Genomic DNA, 20,650 nt, shown 5'->3' on the forward strand with positions numbered 1-20,650 from the left:
TTAAGTGTATTTTGTTTTCTTCAAGCCATTCTGGTTAGCTTTATAGATAGAAACCTTTGAACTGAAAATAGATATTCTTAGTCTTCCATCTCTTTTCTCCATTGCCTTGTAATACCCAAGGTCACACTCCTAGTACTATTAACACAGATGTGCATTTGGATATGGCATTGCTACATTTTATCCATCTCCTTTTCCCAGCTTATTCATAATTGTGTCTATATTTATCCTTGTGTAAAGAGAAATGGGTTGGTATTTGTCTTGAAAATGTTGTTTTCAGCAATGGTCCACTAATGAATATGCTAATTTTTCTACACCAAGGGAATAATTTTCACTTGGAAAATAGCTTTTGAAATTACTGAATTTCAATTCAAAGTCCACTACTGTATCCACTTTGAGCTATTACCTTCAGAGACAAACTTCTTTTTTTTAGTGACAAAATATTTGCAAATTATAATAAACTTCAGAAAAATTGATGTTTATCTAGTAAAAGATTCAGATTCAGTTTCCTGACAAGGAGCACCATTCTTAACAGAGTTGCTAGATGCTACCAGTGTAAGTCACAACCTTCATTTGTATTTTAAGTGATTAAAGTTCACACTGATTATGGAGGCTGAGTAATTCCTTGAAAGAGACACCAACCACAGGCTAGTATCTATTTAACATGGGGAAAGATCTTTGGCTGCAAGCCTAAAGTATGTTCTTGAAAATAGAAGGTGGTCGTGCTTCTTTTTATGGATGAACATTTTACTCTTGCAGTTGCATCAAGTCTGTTCAAGACATCCACCTTTGGGAATTTAAAGTTTACAAATCATCAGCTACTTAATTTCCACATTCTAGTAACCTAATCCTGCAAACATTCAGTCTGCCCTGCCCTTCACTTAGGGATAGCCAACAACTTCCTTGCAGTTGCAGCTCCCATAACATACCAGGGTAAAGCAACAGTATAAAGAGCAAGCAGTGTTTCACTACACTGTCCATAACATTATTAACTGTGATCCCTTACACAGCCAAGAGCAGGAGAGAGCTGGCTAGGGTAAGACTTCAAAATGATAGGGAAGGGGGGGTTGAGATGGAAAATGGGAATATGGAGACAATTCCACAACCAGAGAAGGAATGAGAACTGAGGCTGAGACTGAAATGAGAATCAAAATACTCATTCAGGTAACTGGAGTAAAAAAACTCGCACAACTTGACAGGGGTGGGTACTATGTGTCCTTTCTCCCTAGTATGTACATATCAGATAATACATGTCCATAAAGTAATAAATGGAGACTATTAGATCCCTGAAGTTGAAGTAATTTCTGTCATAGTGGTTATTAGTCACTCAGATCTAGAAAATCCTTATAGTAGAAAGAGCAACTGTTCCCATACAACTGAACAAGAAAGATTACACTTTCTCCTTTGAAGAGGAGTCAGAAGGAATGAGATTACCTTTCCCAAAACGTTAATAAATAAGCCATTAAAAATACCAAACTGATAATTCTTCCTGCAAAGTATAAAAAGACCGCAAAAATCACTTTTACACAAAGGAAAACACCTGGAGCAATTCCAAGAACAAATACGGGCTGGGTGGAGGAATAAAGGCCAGCCCTGGTGAGAAACAGCTGGGGCTGCTGGTTGACAGGAAGCTCAGTGTGAGCTGACTCACAACCTAGAAAGCCAGCCACACCTTGGCTTGCATCACAAATAGTGTGGTCAGCAGGCCAATGGAGGTGATTCTGACCCTCAAAGAGACCCCAAGAGCTGCATCCAGCTCTGGGACCACAACAAAGACCTGCTGAAGTGGGTCCACAGAAGGCCAAGAAAAAGATCAGGAGGCTGGAAGACCTCTCCTGTGGAGACAGGCTAAGAGAGTTGGAGTTGTTCAGCCTGAAGAAGAGAAAGCTTCAGGGAGACATTATAGCACCTTCCATGACCTAAAGGGGGCTACAAGAAGGATCATAAGACAAGACTTCAAACTGAAAGAGGGTAGGTCTAGGTTATATAAGAAATAAATTCTTCATCATGAGGGTGGTGGGACACTGGAATAGGTTGCTCAGAGAAGTCGCAGTTATTTCTGGAAATTCCAGACATTTTTGGAAATATTCAAGATTGGATGTGGCCCTGAGCAACCTGGTCTAGTGAAAGACCATGTCGTCCATGGTAAGGTGTTGAATTAAATTATCCATAAGGTCCCTTCCAACCTTTCTATGATTCTATGAACACTAAGAGTAAATGCTTAGCAAACAAAACAGGAATGATGGTGTACCTAACATATATTTATAAATGATAAAAAATATGTAGGCTTATTCCCATTATTGTAGGCAGCAAATATTAGATTTTAACCTGAGGACCTTCAGAAGCTGTACCTTTAAGAAAGCAGCAAAATACAAGCTGGCCAGGTCAAGATATCCTGCTACTGGCTTTTTATAGCATGTTTTTCCTCTCAATGACTTTGCAGCACTACCTCTAGAGACCAGATATGGTCTTTGAGGATAAATTAAGACTGGATTAATTTGAGAGAGGTTCTCGGGTCCAATTCCATCTCCAAGCAGGACCAGATTCAAACTACATCTGACTGAAATCATAATTCACTGTTATCAGCAACCCTGCAGGGAATCTCTTCCTTGTAGTATGAGAATACCCACATAGCTGGAGGCAACCAAAGCTTTTGACATGGGCATCAGTGGCAAAGGTTGATTTGGCAAACTCCCGGGAAGTAAATGAAAGGTCAAAATGAGCTTTGGGTTTGAGCCTTATGGCATTTATGTTAAAAACATATTTTCTGAGTTTAATGGTCTTCAGTTTGGCTTCTGTGACAGCATCAGAGAAACCTCATATTTACAAGCCTGTTAAAATATATTGTTTCAAAGGTTGAGTTTTGCAAGCAATAAATAACCTGTAACTAGTATAATACCAAAATCATAAGGAAATATAATGCTCCCCACATCTGAGTCCATACATGGACATCACCATTTAAAATTCTCACAATAAGTCCACTTTTTTGCAGAGAAGGTTTGCAAAAATCCAGATTTTTAAAAATAAAAAATAAATATTTTTAAACAATAATAATCAGGTCTTATTTTTCTGAAAACAAAATACCACAGAAATAGTCAGGGTTTTATTTTTCTATTATAGCCAGATTTTCCTGTCCAATAGTTTCTTTTATTAACAATATTCAAGTGCATCTAAACCTTGGTAGAAAAATCAGTCTGAAAATTAAGACACTGCATCACCAATTCACATGTATTGAGTTAATTTTGGCAGATAGCAGGCTCTGAAAACAGCAGTTTATAATGGAAATTATCACACCATATTAGCGAGAAGGGCACCACTACAAAAAGAATATTCAAAATTATTATTTTCACTGGAGTGGAATAGGGCAGTTTGTGAGCAGCAATGTGGAAAAGCTCTTACATGCCACTTTCTGATGCCTTTGGGAAAAAGAAACTAAAAATCCTTCAAATTACATAGAGGGCTACTCTAACCATAAATGCAAATAAACCCAAAGACTGATTATCCATAAGTAATATAAAAAGCATGAAAAAGCTCATCTATAGAAAAAGAAATTCTGCTAAGCTATTTCAACATAGGATCTGTTCTCAAAATCAGTGCCAGATAACCAGACGAGGTACTTAACAGTTTATGCAGTGCTGTGGAGAACAATGCAAGAATCACTTGTGAAAAGTCACGCAGCCTCCCTCTTAGTAGCCTTATGATCATTATCTACCTGATCATGAAGCAAGACATTAAAGTGTATTTACCTGTTTCCTGACTTGCTCTTCTTTCTATTTCTTTCCTGTCCCAAAACTTTTGTAGTCTAAATAACAAAGGTACTCCATGTTTATGCACTATAGCTATTGGGTGACCACATCTTTGCTCATTGTACAGTATGTTGCATTCTCTGTAATGCCAGTCATTATTCTTCCTGACTTCACTAACTTTTTCCAGCTGAAGCATTTAAGATTAATGAGGCATTCGTTCTCAATCAAGGCACTTTATATGAATTCAGTTACACTTTCAGGATCCATGTAGATGACTTATTAAATTTTTTTTAATATTGTTTTGGGAGATTGATTTATGGCCATTTTTGCCCATTAGCATAGACCATTCTGTATCACTCTTCTCTTTTGTCAATAACTGTTATCAGGACCTACTGCCTAGTAGAATATAAAGATGTATTATCTATCATGAATGCAGATATATCCTAGAGGGTGAAAATTTGACATAAATTATTGTAAAGCATACTTCTTCAGCTACTTAAAATGCTGAATCTGCAAGTAAAACAATATGCTTCTGAATCTCAAAATCGGTTTCCTCTGATAATATAAACTGGAATAGCTATCAAGGAAAAATCTGGCTCTGCCAATCTAAATCCATATAGGTAGTTTTCTATTTCTGTATTTTAATAACACTCATAGTTGGGATCCACACATAATAAAGTTTTATTTAGCTATTAAGAGAACTCTCATTCCTACAGTGTTCTCATGCTTCCTTGCTTTGCAAGGTCACAGTGACATACAGAAGCCTAAAAGAGATCAAACTTTCCATGAAGTTAACGTAACTGCTGTGATTTTAAGAAAGTATCATTAAACAGAATTTAAAACAATTTTTGTAAGCAGAGGAATGAGAAGGATTTTTTTTCTCCTAAGAAATGAACTCTGAAACAAGGTTGTACCACTGTTTCTTAGCTTCCATTATATTCTTCATTACACAAAACTTTCTTTCTCATTGTTTTCCAATCAACCTTCTCTTCAGGATTTAATGCCTTAGCCAGAAGGGAACTTCTCAGATGGGTCATCTTCAACTTAATCTCCTTCCCCTATGAATCAATATGAAGCGTAGGGAAAACAATTTGAAACATCCAGGAAGCTGGATTTTCAAGGAGTCAGTATTTCTTAATAACTAAATCTTCCCATACTGTGCACTCTTCTGAGATAAAAAAAGTAAATTCTGGAAGGCATGTGTATATGTAATTCCCACAGAGAGCCAAATCTTTTTCAGATCTTCTGCAGCAGATGCAGCTTTTTAGCAATGATTATCCAGAACAAAAATTTAGATGAATGTGATTTTTCATTTAATACATGTAGAAACTTGGAAGTCTCAACTGTGTCAGCTGGAATGTAGAATACACTCACACTATATTCCCTACAGTAAAAAAAAGGTTGTGCAAATAAGGAGTTTTCTTTAATTTCATCTCCCTCTCCAGAGAGACTCATGGTACTACACAGCAAGTTAAAATACAATTAAAATAATACATGTAAAACAACAGGTATAGAAGACACATTTTGTGTTTAGTTTTGGTCAAAAAAGGTGTAGCCACGCTAGAGAGGTCCAGAGAAGGGCCATATAGATAACCAAAGGACTGGGAAGTCGTTTGTTCAGCCGCAAGTAAAGGCTTAGGGGAGACTTGATCACGTTCCAGCATTTAAAGGGTGGCTACGAAGAAGACGGAGATTCCCTTTCTTACAAGGAGTCACATGGAAAATATGAGGCATAATGGATACAAGTTATTCCTGGAGACAATCTGATTAGACACAAGTGGAAAATATTTCACAGCAAAACCTATTGCAATAACCTCCCAAGAGAACTGGTGCATTTCCCTATGTTGGACACTTGAAATTCATCTGAGCAGGGTGCTAGGCCATCTTGTCTAGACTGTGATTTTGCCAAGAGGCGTTGGACCAGATGATTCTTGAGGTCTCCTTCCAACCTGGTATTCTATGATTATAAGAAAAAATTTCAAAATTGATTCAGAAAATAAATATCTGCATTTAATTCAAAAGAAGCATAAAACTAGGTTGCAGATTGGTAGGACTAACTTGAATTGCTGATTTTCAAAAGGGAAGGTAGTACTTTGGGATAGCAGTATATTTAATTAACTTGTCATTTTTAATGTACAGAAGATTGGTTAAAAGAGAACCATATTATCTTAAGTATAATTCTAGGATTAGATAAAAGTATTGTACTATTTTGAAATGAGAGCTGTTAGGATAATCTAAGGTTATCATCCAAACTCTGAAGGGACAGAAACATTATCCTAAAATGACAAATAGGATGAAACACATATCAGCAATTATTATCATGCTGATGTTAGGACTGAAGTTCCACACAAGCAAAAATATACTAGCATATTTAAGTTCAACACCAAACTAATAAAGTTTTCCCCAAAGACAACTACAGTCATGTTGTTTGCAATGAATAATACTATCCAAGCAAGCAACGGAAAACTATAGAAAAAATAAAATTCAGTGTCTATTTTATCATTCTGCCTCAAGGTACAATCAAGTCTTCTTCAACTATTACTGAAAAATGTTTCCATGACATGTTTTCAAAAATCTTGAAGTAGCTTCTATAAAATCTCTATATGTCCTAGCCCTGTCATACACTAGTTTTAGACATAAAAATTAATTAAAAATCCTGGTATTAATATTAACTTCTGCTGATGCAGCTTAAAGTCTCTAGAAGTCAGCTTGTCCCTAAAAGACAAGACAGAGATTCCCTTTCTTAGAAGGAGTCATGTGCAAAATACGAAGAGTAATGGGTACAAGTTATTCCTGGAGACAATCTGATTAGACAGAAGAGGAAAAAATTCCAGAACAGCATTTGCTTATGTTACTCTTAATTATACACACATAATTTTACATTACAGAATGTGACTACTTTTCCCTTTCTGCCTTCCCCTCACTATACAAAGAAAATTTAACTTTTCAATCCTCGCTTGTGGAATGGTTGAAATCTATCAGGAATTATTAAGAAAAATTTGATTTCTTGCAATTTCAGTTGCAACTCTTGTATCTTCCATCGTGGTATTTTGAACATTTTATGTCTACTGTTACAGTTCTTCAGCTGGACTCTTACCAAAGCTGAAAAGAGCAGTCAGATTGTTCCACTGATTTTTTTTCCAGGCTTTGCTTCTAGTACAAAGCTTAAGCATACTCATGTCATGTTTCAGATTCTATAGAACTGATGACATGTTCACTTTGTGACCAGAGTGGTCACAACTGGAGCTGGCAACAGGAACTACTGCTTAGGTAGAGTCTGCCATATTATGTGTGCATAGCTGACAATTCGTAAGTAATCTCCCTATCTCTGCTGAACTTCATATGATTTATTTTTCAATAAAGTTTAACACTTTGGTAGCATCACATTACATAAACTCCCCCAGTTCCTGTGCAATCATCTTAAACTGCTTAAAGTAGACCAGTTTAGATTTCCATATATGTGCCATAATGACATGAAAAGTAATCAGCAAATGATGCTCAGAAATTTATTCTCTTAAAGCCATTAAGAGTCCTATGAGAACGACAGTTGCTGGTCTGAGATATTAAGGTTGAGAGTAAATCCATATTGCTATGTGTTTGGTAAATATTATTTTCATCATCTCTCTTCTGCCACTGCCAATATCAGAATTTAAAATACCATCAAAAGCATCTGAAAGTTAGGATGCATGAAATCTTTTACTTATTTCTTACTCCCATGATCTGCCACAGCAAAAAAATCCATGGCCTGTACTTCAATAGACGCCTCTTAGTATTCCGTCCTTGTCTAGGTTTTTGGAAATTGATAGATCAGCGCTTGTTCAATATTTTTCTTGTTATTTGAGACAGGTTGACTGCCATCCACTTCCTCGCATCACCCATTCTGTACCTTTTTAAAAAACAACAACATATTTTCCAGGCTGATGTCACTTCACCTAAGCTCTGCAAACTCTTGTAATCACTAATAGCTCTGAGATTGCTATCAGTGCAAGATCGGCATGTCAAAACTTTTGAAAGACCATCTTATAAAAGAAGTGACTTTGTTATCATTCATGTGTTTGTATTTAACAAAGCATTATTCACTTCCCTGAAACAGGATTTCTGTTATTTATCTTGGGTAGCAGATGAGTACTACCTCTTGCTCCTACATCTTGCAGATGAAAAAGAATATGCGAATAGCATATAGTAACAAAGTGAATGTGGTAGCATGTGAATGACATGTAGTAACAAAGACTAAAAGACAGCAGACAAAAGGACAAGTTTGTAAGTAAACATATTACTAGTCTATAGTTCTATTCAATCTTCAATATTTGATTAAAATTTTCCAACCTAATGATGACTTAAGGCATTAAGATGGAACTTTATTCCACAAGCATTTCTGAATGAAGGACTCTCTTGGGGCACAAATTAATTTCATTCAGGTTACCAAAACAGAGCTACAGAAAGATGATTTTGTAGCTTTAACAATTCAACTGTACCATAATCAGTACACACAAAAAATTACAGCAATTCAGTTAAATATATGGACAGGTAAAGCTTACGTTAAAAAACTGTCCCAATGTCAAATAACAGAATTGTCTGGTCTTTACACGGTGAAAATGGTGCTCTCTTTCAGTCCTATTATCTTATTGTTAGCTAACTTATAAAGTGCCGAAATACACTGGGCCTTCTCTACAGTTTCTAGAGTGCGCTTGTGGACATCTAAACTGGTCTACTTTAAGCAGTTTAAGATGATTGCACAGGAACTGGGGGAGTTTATGTAATGTGATGCTACCAAAGTGTTAAATTTTATTGAAAAATAAATCATATGAAGTTCAGCAGAGATAGGGAGATTACTTATGAATTGTCAGCTATGCACACATAATATGGCAGACTCTACCTAAGCAGCAGTTCCTGTTGCCAGCTCCAGTTGTGACCACTCCGGTCACGAAGTGAACATGAGTTCTAAAACCTCATCACATAAAAATTTCATTCAGCTAACTCCCATATGGTCTTGATATATCTTTCACTACTTCATCTCATCTCCTGAAAGAATTTGGCTAAAAAGTACTTTCTCTTAAATTCAAATTTTCCTTATTATCAGAAACTTACAGGCATCATATGAGAATAACTCCGAACTTGTTTAGTAAAATGTGAATAATTCTTCTCAAATTAATGTTTTTCACAGGTGTTAGTATAAATGATTCATCAGACACTTCACTGTTGTTCTTATCATTGACTTACTGCTGCCATCTAAATGACCATTTCAAGATTATTTGTAACCTTAAAACCTCAGAACAATTTTAGAATCCTTTCTCCAACACATAACTAAGAAATTTTAAGACCGGACTTTGTTTCACAATTTTTTCAGTGAGTTTTTAAAAATGTACCAGAGTCGAAAGACACTCCAATTTCCACTCAAATGTGTTATTTTGTTATTTTCATATTGTAGTTAATATCAGGTCCCAAGGCAACACCTTAAATTTTTCAGTGTCTTTAACAAGAACTATGTGATTTAGTATTTCATGAATAAGGATGTGCTCCTTAGAACTTTCCTACTTCCACATCATAGCTGTAATTTCCCTGAAAGAAATTAAAATTTTTCAATTTTTGATAGAGTAGCAGGGTTTTCTAACCCTGTTTGTTTAACTGATAATTAAATTCAGAGTTCATAACAACAGACTTACACTTTTCCCCTTGATACTCCTCTGAATCTAGAACAATAGTCACAAAAGTATTTCAGAAGATCCTCAAATTCATAACTGTCTGAAAAGGAAGCTGTAATAGGGTATTCCAGTAACCAATGAAACATTTTCTCTCCTTTACATGCATTTTAATTTTCAGTTTTGCTCAAACACTATCATTTTTCACAAAACTATATCCTGTTAGCCACTCGTTTTCAGGAGTCTGTGAAACTACTCCAAGTTTGTGTATCAAAATGGCATTACATTTTGCACTGAAATATTATCGCATTTTACAAATAGTTTTTCCCTAGCAAGCACGATCAGAAAAAGTATGCAGGCTACATACCACACGAAATAATGCACATGCTACCTTTTTTTGGTCCCTTAATCTCTAGTGTGTTAGATAGCTAAACAACTTACAGCTGTCCAGGCTTCTTTTCTGCATCGAGAACACAACCACTCATTATGGATTTCATGAGAAGAAACACCATAGCAACCTAGAATAAGAGAGCTAGATTGATTATTATATTCTGCCTTTTTAACAATGATGTAATACAATTCCATAATACATAAACCTTAATAAAAATCTCCGCTGTCATGTGACAAAGGAGATTTTTACTATTTAGGCTTACTGCTAATGTCATCGTCTATAAAATATATCTTCCCTATCCTAAATAAAAAGAACCCACAAAAACCCCCATAAGAAAACCAAAACAAACATCCAGCAAATGAAACTGAAAAACAAAAACTACAAGCAGCCAAAAAAAACCAAAATTACAATGAATTTCTTATTTTTATCATTGCAATATCATATCACCAACTCTCCCTAAAGTAAAATTTTGACTTAATGTACTGACATTTATTCTGGGCAAATATACCATATTTCGAAGTATCTCGCGGACTTCTTAGACTTAACTATTACAGTTCTACGGTCTTTAGGAGACACTGCAGAAAAATCCATGCATTCATCAGTTACTCTTGCAATAAAAAAGAATGCTAAATGAAGGAAAATACTGCATCCCCAAATTTAACAGCAATATTCACAAGTCTTCCAGGAGAATTTTACCCTGACTACTTAATAAGGACACAATAGCATTGCACAATGATTTACAATAGAGAAGCAAAAGAGTAATTAAATCACTAGAATAGAAAAAAGAATCAGAAGCTTGTGATCATTGAAAGTTTACACAACAGTTAATTCTTCAATATTTTCACAGCAAATGTACGTTACAGAAAATGTAATGCAGTTTTCAAATAAAATTAGCCAGTGATTGAAGCATTACAAATGGAAACGTTCTTCAAGCACTTTTAAAGACATGCTAGAAGCCTAGCTAACTATTATTTATCAATAAAGTAAAATTTTAAATTACATTTCTGGCAACAGAACAATTAGATTATTTACTTGCATGAACTCGTACGCAACACTTTGCACATGAAATCAGAAGACTTGTCCCATCTTCTTCAACAAACGCATTTGATGGATAGTTTTCCGTGTTTTCTTCACTATAAATAAAACACATCTCTGGAATAAGAGGTTTAGTCTTCACATTTTCTGCCATCAATGTTTCTGCTGAGTTTGCTTCACTGAAAGTAGCACTTTCTTCATCTTGATTGTCTGGCTGGAAAATAAACAAAATCTATATAAAGTGAAAGAAATGAGAGTCCTACTCTTCCTTGCGACAATGATGAAACTATTCCACCCCTCCCAACTTTAGTAAGAAGTTTAAGTTTCATGAGAAAATTAACTGCTTCTAAGTATTTATCACAGTCATCCTACCTTCATTGTTCCAAATAACTGTGACATCTGGAATTGCACTCAGCCTGCAAACCAGTGTTATTGCAGGGTGTTCAGCAGTACTGTACCTCTTGGGCCATTTAACTTAGTCCAGCGCAATAATGGCTTTTTTCCTGGTTCCCACACTGAGGAAACTCCAGTTTAGCACCTTCCAAATTAGCAACATAGTACTACAACACCATTTTTACTTGCCAATTGACACAGTAATCCCACAAGACAGTGTCAAACAGAGCTCTGCATTAGATGGTTTCTGAGGGAATATTTTACCTGAGAAGGCCTAAGTACTGTGAAAACACTTATTTCCTCAACACTGAACGAAGGCAGCATAAAAGACGCTCTGATAAAAAGTACTTGGAGACGGACATATAAGGAAAGAGCTAGAAGATGCAAACCTACCTGGGTTCAGCACACCAAAAAGTGTAATTTCAAGGGAAAATACACACACACGCACTAAGACAAACCCTGCATAAATTGTAGTAGGAGGCATACAGTGTCTGCAGCCAAGGATAGATGCAGGTGAACAAAGTATCAGTTCTAACTTAAATAACTGTGAGTTTGTTTACTCTCTTAAAAATGCTTAAGTTTATCTTTTTTATAATTTCTTGGAAATTAATTAGCCAGGCAGCTATTTCACACATCATCCAGAGTTGAAGCTGTGAGAACCTTGCTTACCCTACTGTATGGCACGAGAAGAGTGCAAACGGCACAGTGAGGTTCCTTTTTTGCACAAGCTGCATTGTATTCTTTTTCAGCATAGAAATTGGGTGGTCTTGTCTGCCACAGGTAGACCAAAGGCTTGGCCCATGCCTCTGACTCTTGAACTTGCTCTTCAATTAAGGGAGTTTCAGGCAGTTCTAAAAGAAAGAAAACAATGGCTATATTAGAGTCATGGAATGAAGATAAACAACAATGAATCTGTCATGTGTGCTAACCAAGATCAAACAATCTTACAACAAGTTCTGTGCAAGCATGGATGTAAAAGTCTAAAAGAATGTTGTGTAAGGAGAAACTCACAATTAAGTGCTCTGACAAGCACCGACTCTCTCTGTCAAGAGCTGACTGCTCCATGTAAACCATAAACAGCCCTACAATTTACAATCTGTATTCATATCAACAACATTATGTCTCACTCTCCCACTGTCTCTTTAATGCCTCCAAACACTATCCCCTCTCCCTCCATGTACACAGCCCTAAATTACTTGTGGGTGGAACATATTGAATCCCAGCAGCAGTGCCAGACAAATCACTCTACTCGCAGGATGGCACTTCACAAACTCTTCATGGATGGTGACACTCATTTTCCCAACAGGAAAAAAGGGCAAACATTATAGCCAGGGAGTAATGGGGAACAATCATATCTACGAAGTAGATGCATGGAGTAGAAGCATGCTGGATGATATGGACAGTGCCTATTAAATCTTTCATAACCAATTAGAAGGCATGTAGGTGTCTGTCGTGGGTTTACAGGAAGGAGGTTTTCTGGGAATGGAGTGGCCAGAGGCCAACAGGTGTTCAGATTTTAAATTGACGCCAGGCTTGGCGCCACTGAGGGTGGATGCGCCTCTGAGAACACAGGGGTTAGAAGCAGAGCACTCCCTTGGGCTCTCTCTTTGATTTCCGGCCAGCAAAGAGCCAAGGCCTCCCCTGCCCAGCTTCGAGCTGGGCGGGGGAGAGAAAACCTGCAGCCCGGCAGAGGTAGGCCTGACCCCTCAGGATGGAAGGGTGGTGGGGGCACCAGGAGGTGTTGGGCAGACCCCCCCCAGGAAAGACAGAGGGAGAGAAGCCCCGAGAAGATTTGGGGCAGCGCCCCCCCCGCCCCCAGCTAGAAGATATGAGAGAGAGAAAGCTGGTATGAGCCTCTGGCCTTGAAGTGATATCGGCTGTGGAGAAGAGGGGGAAGGGGGTAGTGCAGCAGGGAAGGAGCATGGCCGTGTGCAGAAGTTTGTTAACCCCTTTCTGGACAATGAAGACCTCACAGAGCATTTGGACCTTTCCTGGAGGGGAGATGGAGTGGATGATAAAGAGGAAATGGGCAACAGAATGACAGTCGGAGCAGTGAGTGAGGCTGGGAGAGTAAAGAAGAGGCCGGAAAGAGATGATGGAGTAGCTGGTTGCTGGACTCTTTTTGGTACAGCCATGGACAGAACCATGCTTCCTCGCGACACAGAGGCTGCATGCAGGGGGGAGGCGATGGCTCAGAACTGAGAGGGTTCAGTTTGGAGACCCCCCAGCCCCAGGGGGTAGACAAGTATGGGGGGGACAAGAGGTCCCGAGAGTGAGAGAAAACTGTGCTTTTTTTGGAACTGGTCAAAGCACCCTTAAAAGGATAACCCTTGAAGCAGCTCTGTTCCTTGTCCAGTGGTGAGAGCGCTGGGCATGCAAGGAAGAGGTCACCATGGCCCCAAGAAGGACTCCTCTCCTCTTGATGGACTGAAATTGAGTATTTACAGGGTGATGGATGGAGACTTGAAATTTGGAAGATGTATTGGAAATGTGGTGGGGGGAGGAGGAAATCTTTTTGTGGAGTTTTCATTTTCCAGGTGTGTGTGTGCGTGTGTGTGTGTGTGGGTTTTTTTTTTCTTTTGTAGTTTAGTTAATAAATTTTTTTTCTAAGGTAGAAGCCTGCTTTGCTTATTTCCTGGTCACATCTCACAGCAAACACCAGGGAAGTATATTTTCATGGTGCACTGGCATTGTGCCAGTGTCAAACCACGACAGTGTCAATCAGAATAATTATGTGAATGAGGACAAGAAAATGTGAAAAGATTTGAATTAAACATTCAGACAACAAAAAACAGTTTATAGTATACCGTCCTGTTCTAATGATGTATTTAAGAAAAACTGTTCACTTCAGAAGAAGAAAATTCTAACACAGAGAAACATTTAAGTACATTAAGCTGATTCATCACATTCCTTCAGCCCATGACTGCTTTCTCGCTTTCTCCACTTTATGAAAAAGCAGAGGCTTTATGGATCTCCTATGATAAATGTCACACATTGCTACAAAACCACTATAAAACTGGCAACATTTTTATCAGTGTTGAATAAAATATCAACTAAAATCTTTGTGTATAAGCAAGCCAAATGTAATAATAAAAAAAATATATCCTGCATGTGGTTTTTAATCTATTTTTTATAGTTTCTTGAAAGAACTAATACCAATTCAATAAACATTTGCCAATAATCTGGGTAGAAGGGCACAAAGAAAACTGCAAAAAAGCTGTCAATATTTAGCAGCAGAACTTTCTGACAGAAAACATAGCTATCTTAGCCTCAAAAGAACACCAGTGTAAAAAACAACTCAACACAAGGAGAAAATGAACATATAAAATGCCAGCATTACTTCTATAACTTTTTGAACTACTTATTTTGTAAGTTAAAAGCTTAACAAAATTTTTGCTTTAAAAAAATCTGTCCAATCATATTTTTTCTACTGCTTGCAATTTTAAAGAACTGTAAAACACATACCTCTGAAAATTATTTCTCTATTTCTCTTCCTACCTATTTAAATTTTCCTTTAAAGACCCATCTTATAAGCAGCTTCGGCCTTACAGGTATTTTTTTAAATCTTTCCTTTTACATTATTTTCCTTCAGGAGCTTGTACCATTATTTGAAATATTTTCATTATACTTGTGACCTCACAGAAAATTCAGAGCTTGATTCTCCCTTATGAAGAAAACAAAGAGGCACACAGAATTTGTTGTGAAGGTCTGTATTATCTTCGATACCCATTATTCCCTTGGAAACTGACATCTTTTGATTGCACCACTCCTTACCACCACTGAATAATTCCCCCATGATAGTTGAAGGCTTTGCCCAGAACCTCAGCCTATAATGTTCTTCTTTATTCAAAAACCTATCTTCATATTTGTAGTCCTGAAACCAGTTCTGGGTTGATAACTGCAGTTCTTTCACACAGGGTTCTGGCTTTTGACTGCCTACAGCAGGGTGCTGAGTTCATTATTACATATTGGTTCTAGTTTTAATGAAAACAGTATTCACACCTTAATTTCATATAAACTACATAATTTCAGTTCCCTCTTGTGTGATATTTACAAAAGCTTTCCCAAACAAGAACTTGAAAAGAACGTAAGACACAAGAATAAAGCTGGCTTTATAACAGCTTTTCGTTGCTATCAAGAGTTTGTACTTGTTTTTGAACCTCATTCTAAAAGAAGCCAAGGACAAGATGTCATATATATATGTACCAGACTCTATCTATCACAAACTCACAAAAAATTAACACTATTTTAATAAAACTCTTTTCTCCTTTACATTAGGTTTAGAGCACTTCAAGTTAGTTGTTGACTAGAAGCAAACACTCCTCATTTATTTACCTCTAATCTCTAACATCTATAATTCTGAATTCTATGTCCTTCTAGGTCCTTTGAGGTGCGACTGTCTTCTTCACGATCCTTACTGCAGTCATTTGTCTCTGCATGAACTATACAAGCTCTCTGATACGATCCTCTGGTATATAACACCATGCAACCCCTCACTCTTCTCCACCACAACAAGAAAGGAAAAATATCAATCCTCTTTTCAGAGGGAAGCTGCCTAATCCAGTACTGAAGGGTTCACTGACAGGATACAAAATTAAGACAGAATAGACATTCCTAAGGATTACAAGCTTTGTCTGATACTCTGTTATCACTACTGTAAGACAAATAAACTTCAGCTCTCCTCAGGAATTTCCTAGTCAGCACTGAGCCTAAATTATCACCTTTCAAAGACTTCGAAATATTATTTCATGTTCTTTTAATCAACATTCACCCACCCACAGTGAAATAATCAAATTTCCAAAGAAACTGGTATTAAAAAAAAAGTTACAGAGTACATGACCCCACTACAAAGCATGTACAAACCATCACAATGCTGCTTTAAACAACTTCCTCACCAGGAAGGTGAGCAATGCAACCTTTTGTGTAACTATTCTACATCAGTAGAACTTAGGCAGTTTCCTTTTGTGTGCTTTATTTTTCGTGTGTGCAACAGCATCAGTGAGAGGAAGAATTTCCACATAAGCTCCTCTGGTAGTACAAATGGAGGCACCTTCCTGATTTCCGTGTAGGCAGAGACATTATGCACCTTAAACAAAAACTGACAATCTGGTTAACCAAAACAGGCAAGGAAATTAAAAGAAAAACCAGCTCTCCAACTGTCTGAGAGAAGGCATAGAGAATATAATTGCTTGATGTAATAAACACTGCTGTCTTGGCACAGTTAATGGCCTTTCTTCACTTTTTGATTTGATAATACCAATGTCGTACCGATGTCCAAAAACACTGTGAAAAACCTGAGCAATTTTTAGATTTCTTTTTTTTTTTTTGTGTTTTTTAAGTGCTTCTCACTCCTTTTATTTTCTTAAATTACTCCTTTCATTACTTACTACTTAGCTGAAGAGCAATCAGTGGCTCAGCTGTCCTAGGGTGACGTTATGATGCTTGTATCCCCATTCATATGTTCTGTTTCTGCAGGATGTTATGTTCTGTGCCTTTAAGACTGGCTTTGAAGAGTGGAAGTTTTGTTTGGGTTTTTCTTATCAGGGACACAGAGATGTATTTAGGGCTGCTTTGGTTTTCTTACTTTCACTTTCTGCTTTGCTTGCTCTCTCTCGCTTCTGCTTGCTTTTGCTTCTGCTCTTTAGCTAGTTTAGCTAAACAGTCCAAATTTCTTCCTGGACTGTGTATCCTCTTCTTTTTCCTGACCATCTCAAACCTGCTCCGGACTGGGACCTGGGAACACCGAGAGTCTGCACCGTGCGGCTTGCAGCAGCTGCCCAGCACCGGAGGGACTGAGAACAGAGCGACCACCCCCTGAGAGAGACTTTCTGAATTTGTCATCTGTTTCAGAGTGGTGTCACCTGGTATTGTTCATTTTGTGTGGTGGGGGGTGCTGTGCCTGTTAAATAAACAGGTTCTTTCCACTTCTCTCCAAGGAATTCTTCCCGAACCGGTTAGAGGGGAGGGGCCGTGTGGGTTTGCTTTCTGGAGGGGCCCCCTTTGGAGATGTCTCTCCCAAATTTGCCCTAAACCAGGACATCAGACTAAAATAAATTTATTTTCCTAACTCACATTGTTGCATGCGGTTTCAGGGTAGACACTCAGTGGCCTCATGTGAGATGAGTGTTTCTCTGATCAGATGTGTCTATTAGAAGGGCACAAAACAACTGCAACCTCCAGCTGGCTCCCTTCAAAATCCACCTTAACTGAGGATTCCCAAAATAAGAACAGAGAACAATTTGCAGTGTTCATCCTGACTTAGATCTCAGAAACTCTACTGTCATAAGCAAGCATACTTTTTTAGTTCAGCTGTGAATCAGTGCCAATTGCAAGTACTCAAAACCTGAAAAAACTGTGGTGGAAGCATCTGTTCCTGGAGCAAAAGATACACTGCCCCACACACCCCACCAAAAAACAAGCATCTACTTTGTAAGACTACTTTGTATATAATGTTTCAAGAAGTGCTATGAATCTGATGTTTCATTCACAATCTTACATATTGCCATTTTTCTGAAAGACCATGAGAATGCTCTCAGCTCTGGTAGAGCAAGTTTTGATGAATACTCCCTTATGCAATGCTCCAAATATCTACACTCTACAATATTGCACCATTATGCAATCAAGCCTTCATTGTGGTAACTTGGCCCTGCTCTAAGAGCACCTACCAACAGCCCAAGACTGGCAATCTGAAAGATAAAGGATAGCCAATGCAGTGTGTGAAATATAATGTATGTCTGTACAGAGCATTTTCTTTACACCACACATGAAATGGAGCTGGGGAATCTACCTTGACTCCTGTGTCTCTGTAACTCAGATCAAGTCACTGACCCTTCCTCACAATTTCACTGACAGTAAGTGCATTAACAGGACTCTGCACACGCGCATAACAGAACTCCTTGGTGTGAACTCTGGTGTAACATTTTTTTACAGCATTTCAGCACAAAATATACATTTCAAATTGAGAGGTAATCAAGACAAAAGTGAATAAAGCATCCTTCCATCCTTCATATAGAAACTTTCAACTCAACTACAGTACAAAATACATCTCACTGTCAGAGAGAATAAAAGAAAAATACAGGATTTGAACCTGCTAGCCGTGACAGGGAAATCTGCACCTCAATTGACAGCACCGTTGAAGAGATTGAACACTCATGCATAACACATAGGCACACTCACAAATACCAATGAAAGGTATTTATTTTGCAAGTCTGTTAGTATGCGCGTGGTTTTTAAACACTCTCATATGAATGAAGTCCATTTCTTGTAACTTCTGTTATGTTTCTGGCTGTAAATACATCACACATTCATGCTGAAGTCTAAAATGGATTAATACCAGTCAAAAAAGTTTTTAACTGGATGATGTAATGCAGCCTATTCCTCAGTATGTAAAAACATCTTATTGTGACCACTAACAGTGCTCAGAGATCTTGAATCCCCCTAAACCACCTGGACATTTTTATTTCACTGCAAATATGTTTTTTGTGGTTTTACTTTACCAGATACAATCCATAATCAGGTTAAATATTTTGTTTCCTAAGGGGTTAGACCAAATGATCTTTTTTCCAAAAGAAAAGCAGAAACACTTGATGATACAATTATGACCTTAAACAAATGCATAGCAGCTGATATAAATCCTACTGTATCATACTGTGCTGATTTTGGCTGGGGTAGAGCTAATTTTCTTCATAGTAGCTAGTATGGAGCTATGTTTTGGATTTGTACTGAAAATGGGATTGATAGTGTAGAGATGCTTTTGTTATTGCTGAATAGTGCTTGCACAGCATCAAGGTCTTTCCTGCATCTTCTGCCGCTGACAGTGAGTGGTACAAGAATATTCCAACTGTCTCCCTGACCTGGATGGTGGGGGAATGAGTGAGTGAGCAACTGTGTGGTCCTTAGATGCCAGCTGGGCTCAAACCACAACACATATAATTCAGCCATAGTATTACTTACAGTACAAGGTGATTAGCAATGCTAAACTTGATGATAGTTCCTGCTATCTTATGCTGAAAATAGGATAAATTAATCTCTATAATGTAATTTCAGAAATACCACTTCTCATGAATGTGATATTCATACGCACCTGCACTCCTTGGCATATTTAAGAAAAGTGAAACAATTACTAAAACAAACTGTGTAGACAAAAAGAAAATTATAGCCCAGGATCTGTTTAGATACAAAGCAAACTCCTTCCATAGCAAAGTATTTCTAAACAGTCACTATGCTGCTTTCCAAGTGAGTAAGTGAATGAATGAATTGTTTCCACTAATGTTACTGGTTTAACAGTTTGTGGGAAACTTGCTCCAGCACACAATGTTAATGCTTTGAATGGTTTTTGCTTACTAAGTTAAACTCAAATTATCAGGCAGAAAACATTTGGGCCATTTGCAGAATGGGCTGTTGCCAGATTTGCTGATTTAACCCAGCAGATGTGAAAAGCCATAGACACTAATACAGTACAATTTGCTTTTGCCAATCTCAACAATGATTCTGCTGCTTGGGGTTATGTTCCACTGATGTTTCCTGGCATTGTAGAGCAGCATTCTCCGCTATGAAGAGCACAGAAGCATCTGTTATTTTTCAGGTAGTTGAGCATAATCTCAGCCCTGGGAGACATGATCTATAGTTTCAAATGTCCTGGAGGAAATAATAATAATACAAATTAAAAAAAAAAAAAAAAGACAATTGGGAAAAAGACTTGTACTTGAAAACTTTGAAAACTTTACTGTTTCAGCGGTTATCCGCAAACTTAGCTTCAGAAATTGTCTTTCTTTTTTTTCAGTCATGAAAGATATAGATCTCATAGCAAAATATGAACAGAAAACTCTTTAATTTAGTGTACTCTTCAAGAACTTTCATTTCTTGTATGGGACCTTTGAGTACAAGTAATGTGAAGTATGTATACATACTTCTGTTTTGATTAGAGAGCCTCATTGCCAAATCAGTTATTAATTCTTCAGTTCTCATAAAAATTACATGGAAAGACAACTATATAGAATCAGAGCTCTAGAAGTTAAGCCGAAGAGCTCCTGAATCAAATCAGGTTTAGCTCCCAAAACAAAGTAATGGGGTGCTTTAATAAAAAAAAGTTCAATATGAAAAAGTATAAGACATCCATTGTAGCAGATCTGGAAATGTTTTAAAAAGTCTGAAAGATTCTGCATTAAAAAATAAAAAAAACCAAAACATTTTTAAAAGACAATTTGACAGATTTGGAAGATTTGATACCGGGATACTCTGATTTTCCTTCAGCATACTATTAGAGCCCAGTAATCAAATTCACATTGGTTTCATGACTGAACTGTGTATTGTGATTGCTACACTTTGCTCAATGTAATTTGTACTGGTATTGCATATTATATTGTATTATTGACTGAACTGTATATTAAAATTCAACATCCTGCAAAACATAATTTGTATCTTCACTGTAATTTAAATGCATTGCTGTA

At 37.3% G+C, this 20,650-nt stretch overlaps 1 protein-coding gene across 4 annotated transcripts in view; it reads right to left on the reverse strand.

The window, feature by feature from the left end:
• The window catches only part of KDM4C (lysine demethylase 4C), a 251,390-nt gene that overhangs the window by 87,507 nt on the left and 143,233 nt on the right, over nucleotides 1-20,650 (reverse strand). For all 4 annotated transcript variants that reach the window (XR_004061512.1, XM_030969349.1, XM_030969346.1 and 1 more), the window contains exons 13-15: nucleotides 11,871-12,052; nucleotides 10,806-11,022; nucleotides 9,824-9,900 (exon numbers count right to left, since the gene is read on the reverse strand). Coding sequence is in view for 3 of the 4 variants with exons in the window: in XM_030969349.1 (XP_030825209.1) it covers nucleotides 9,824-9,900; nucleotides 10,806-11,022; nucleotides 11,871-12,052 (476 nt within the window). In the remaining variant the exon portion in view is untranslated. The remainder of the gene's footprint in view (nucleotides 1-9,823; nucleotides 9,901-10,805; nucleotides 11,023-11,870; nucleotides 12,053-20,650) is intronic.

The sequence above is a fragment of the Camarhynchus parvulus genome, chromosome Z (assembly GCF_901933205.1).
Source record: "Camarhynchus parvulus chromosome Z, STF_HiC, whole genome shotgun sequence".
NCBI classification, from domain to species: domain Eukaryota; kingdom Metazoa; phylum Chordata; class Aves; order Passeriformes; family Thraupidae; genus Camarhynchus; species Camarhynchus parvulus.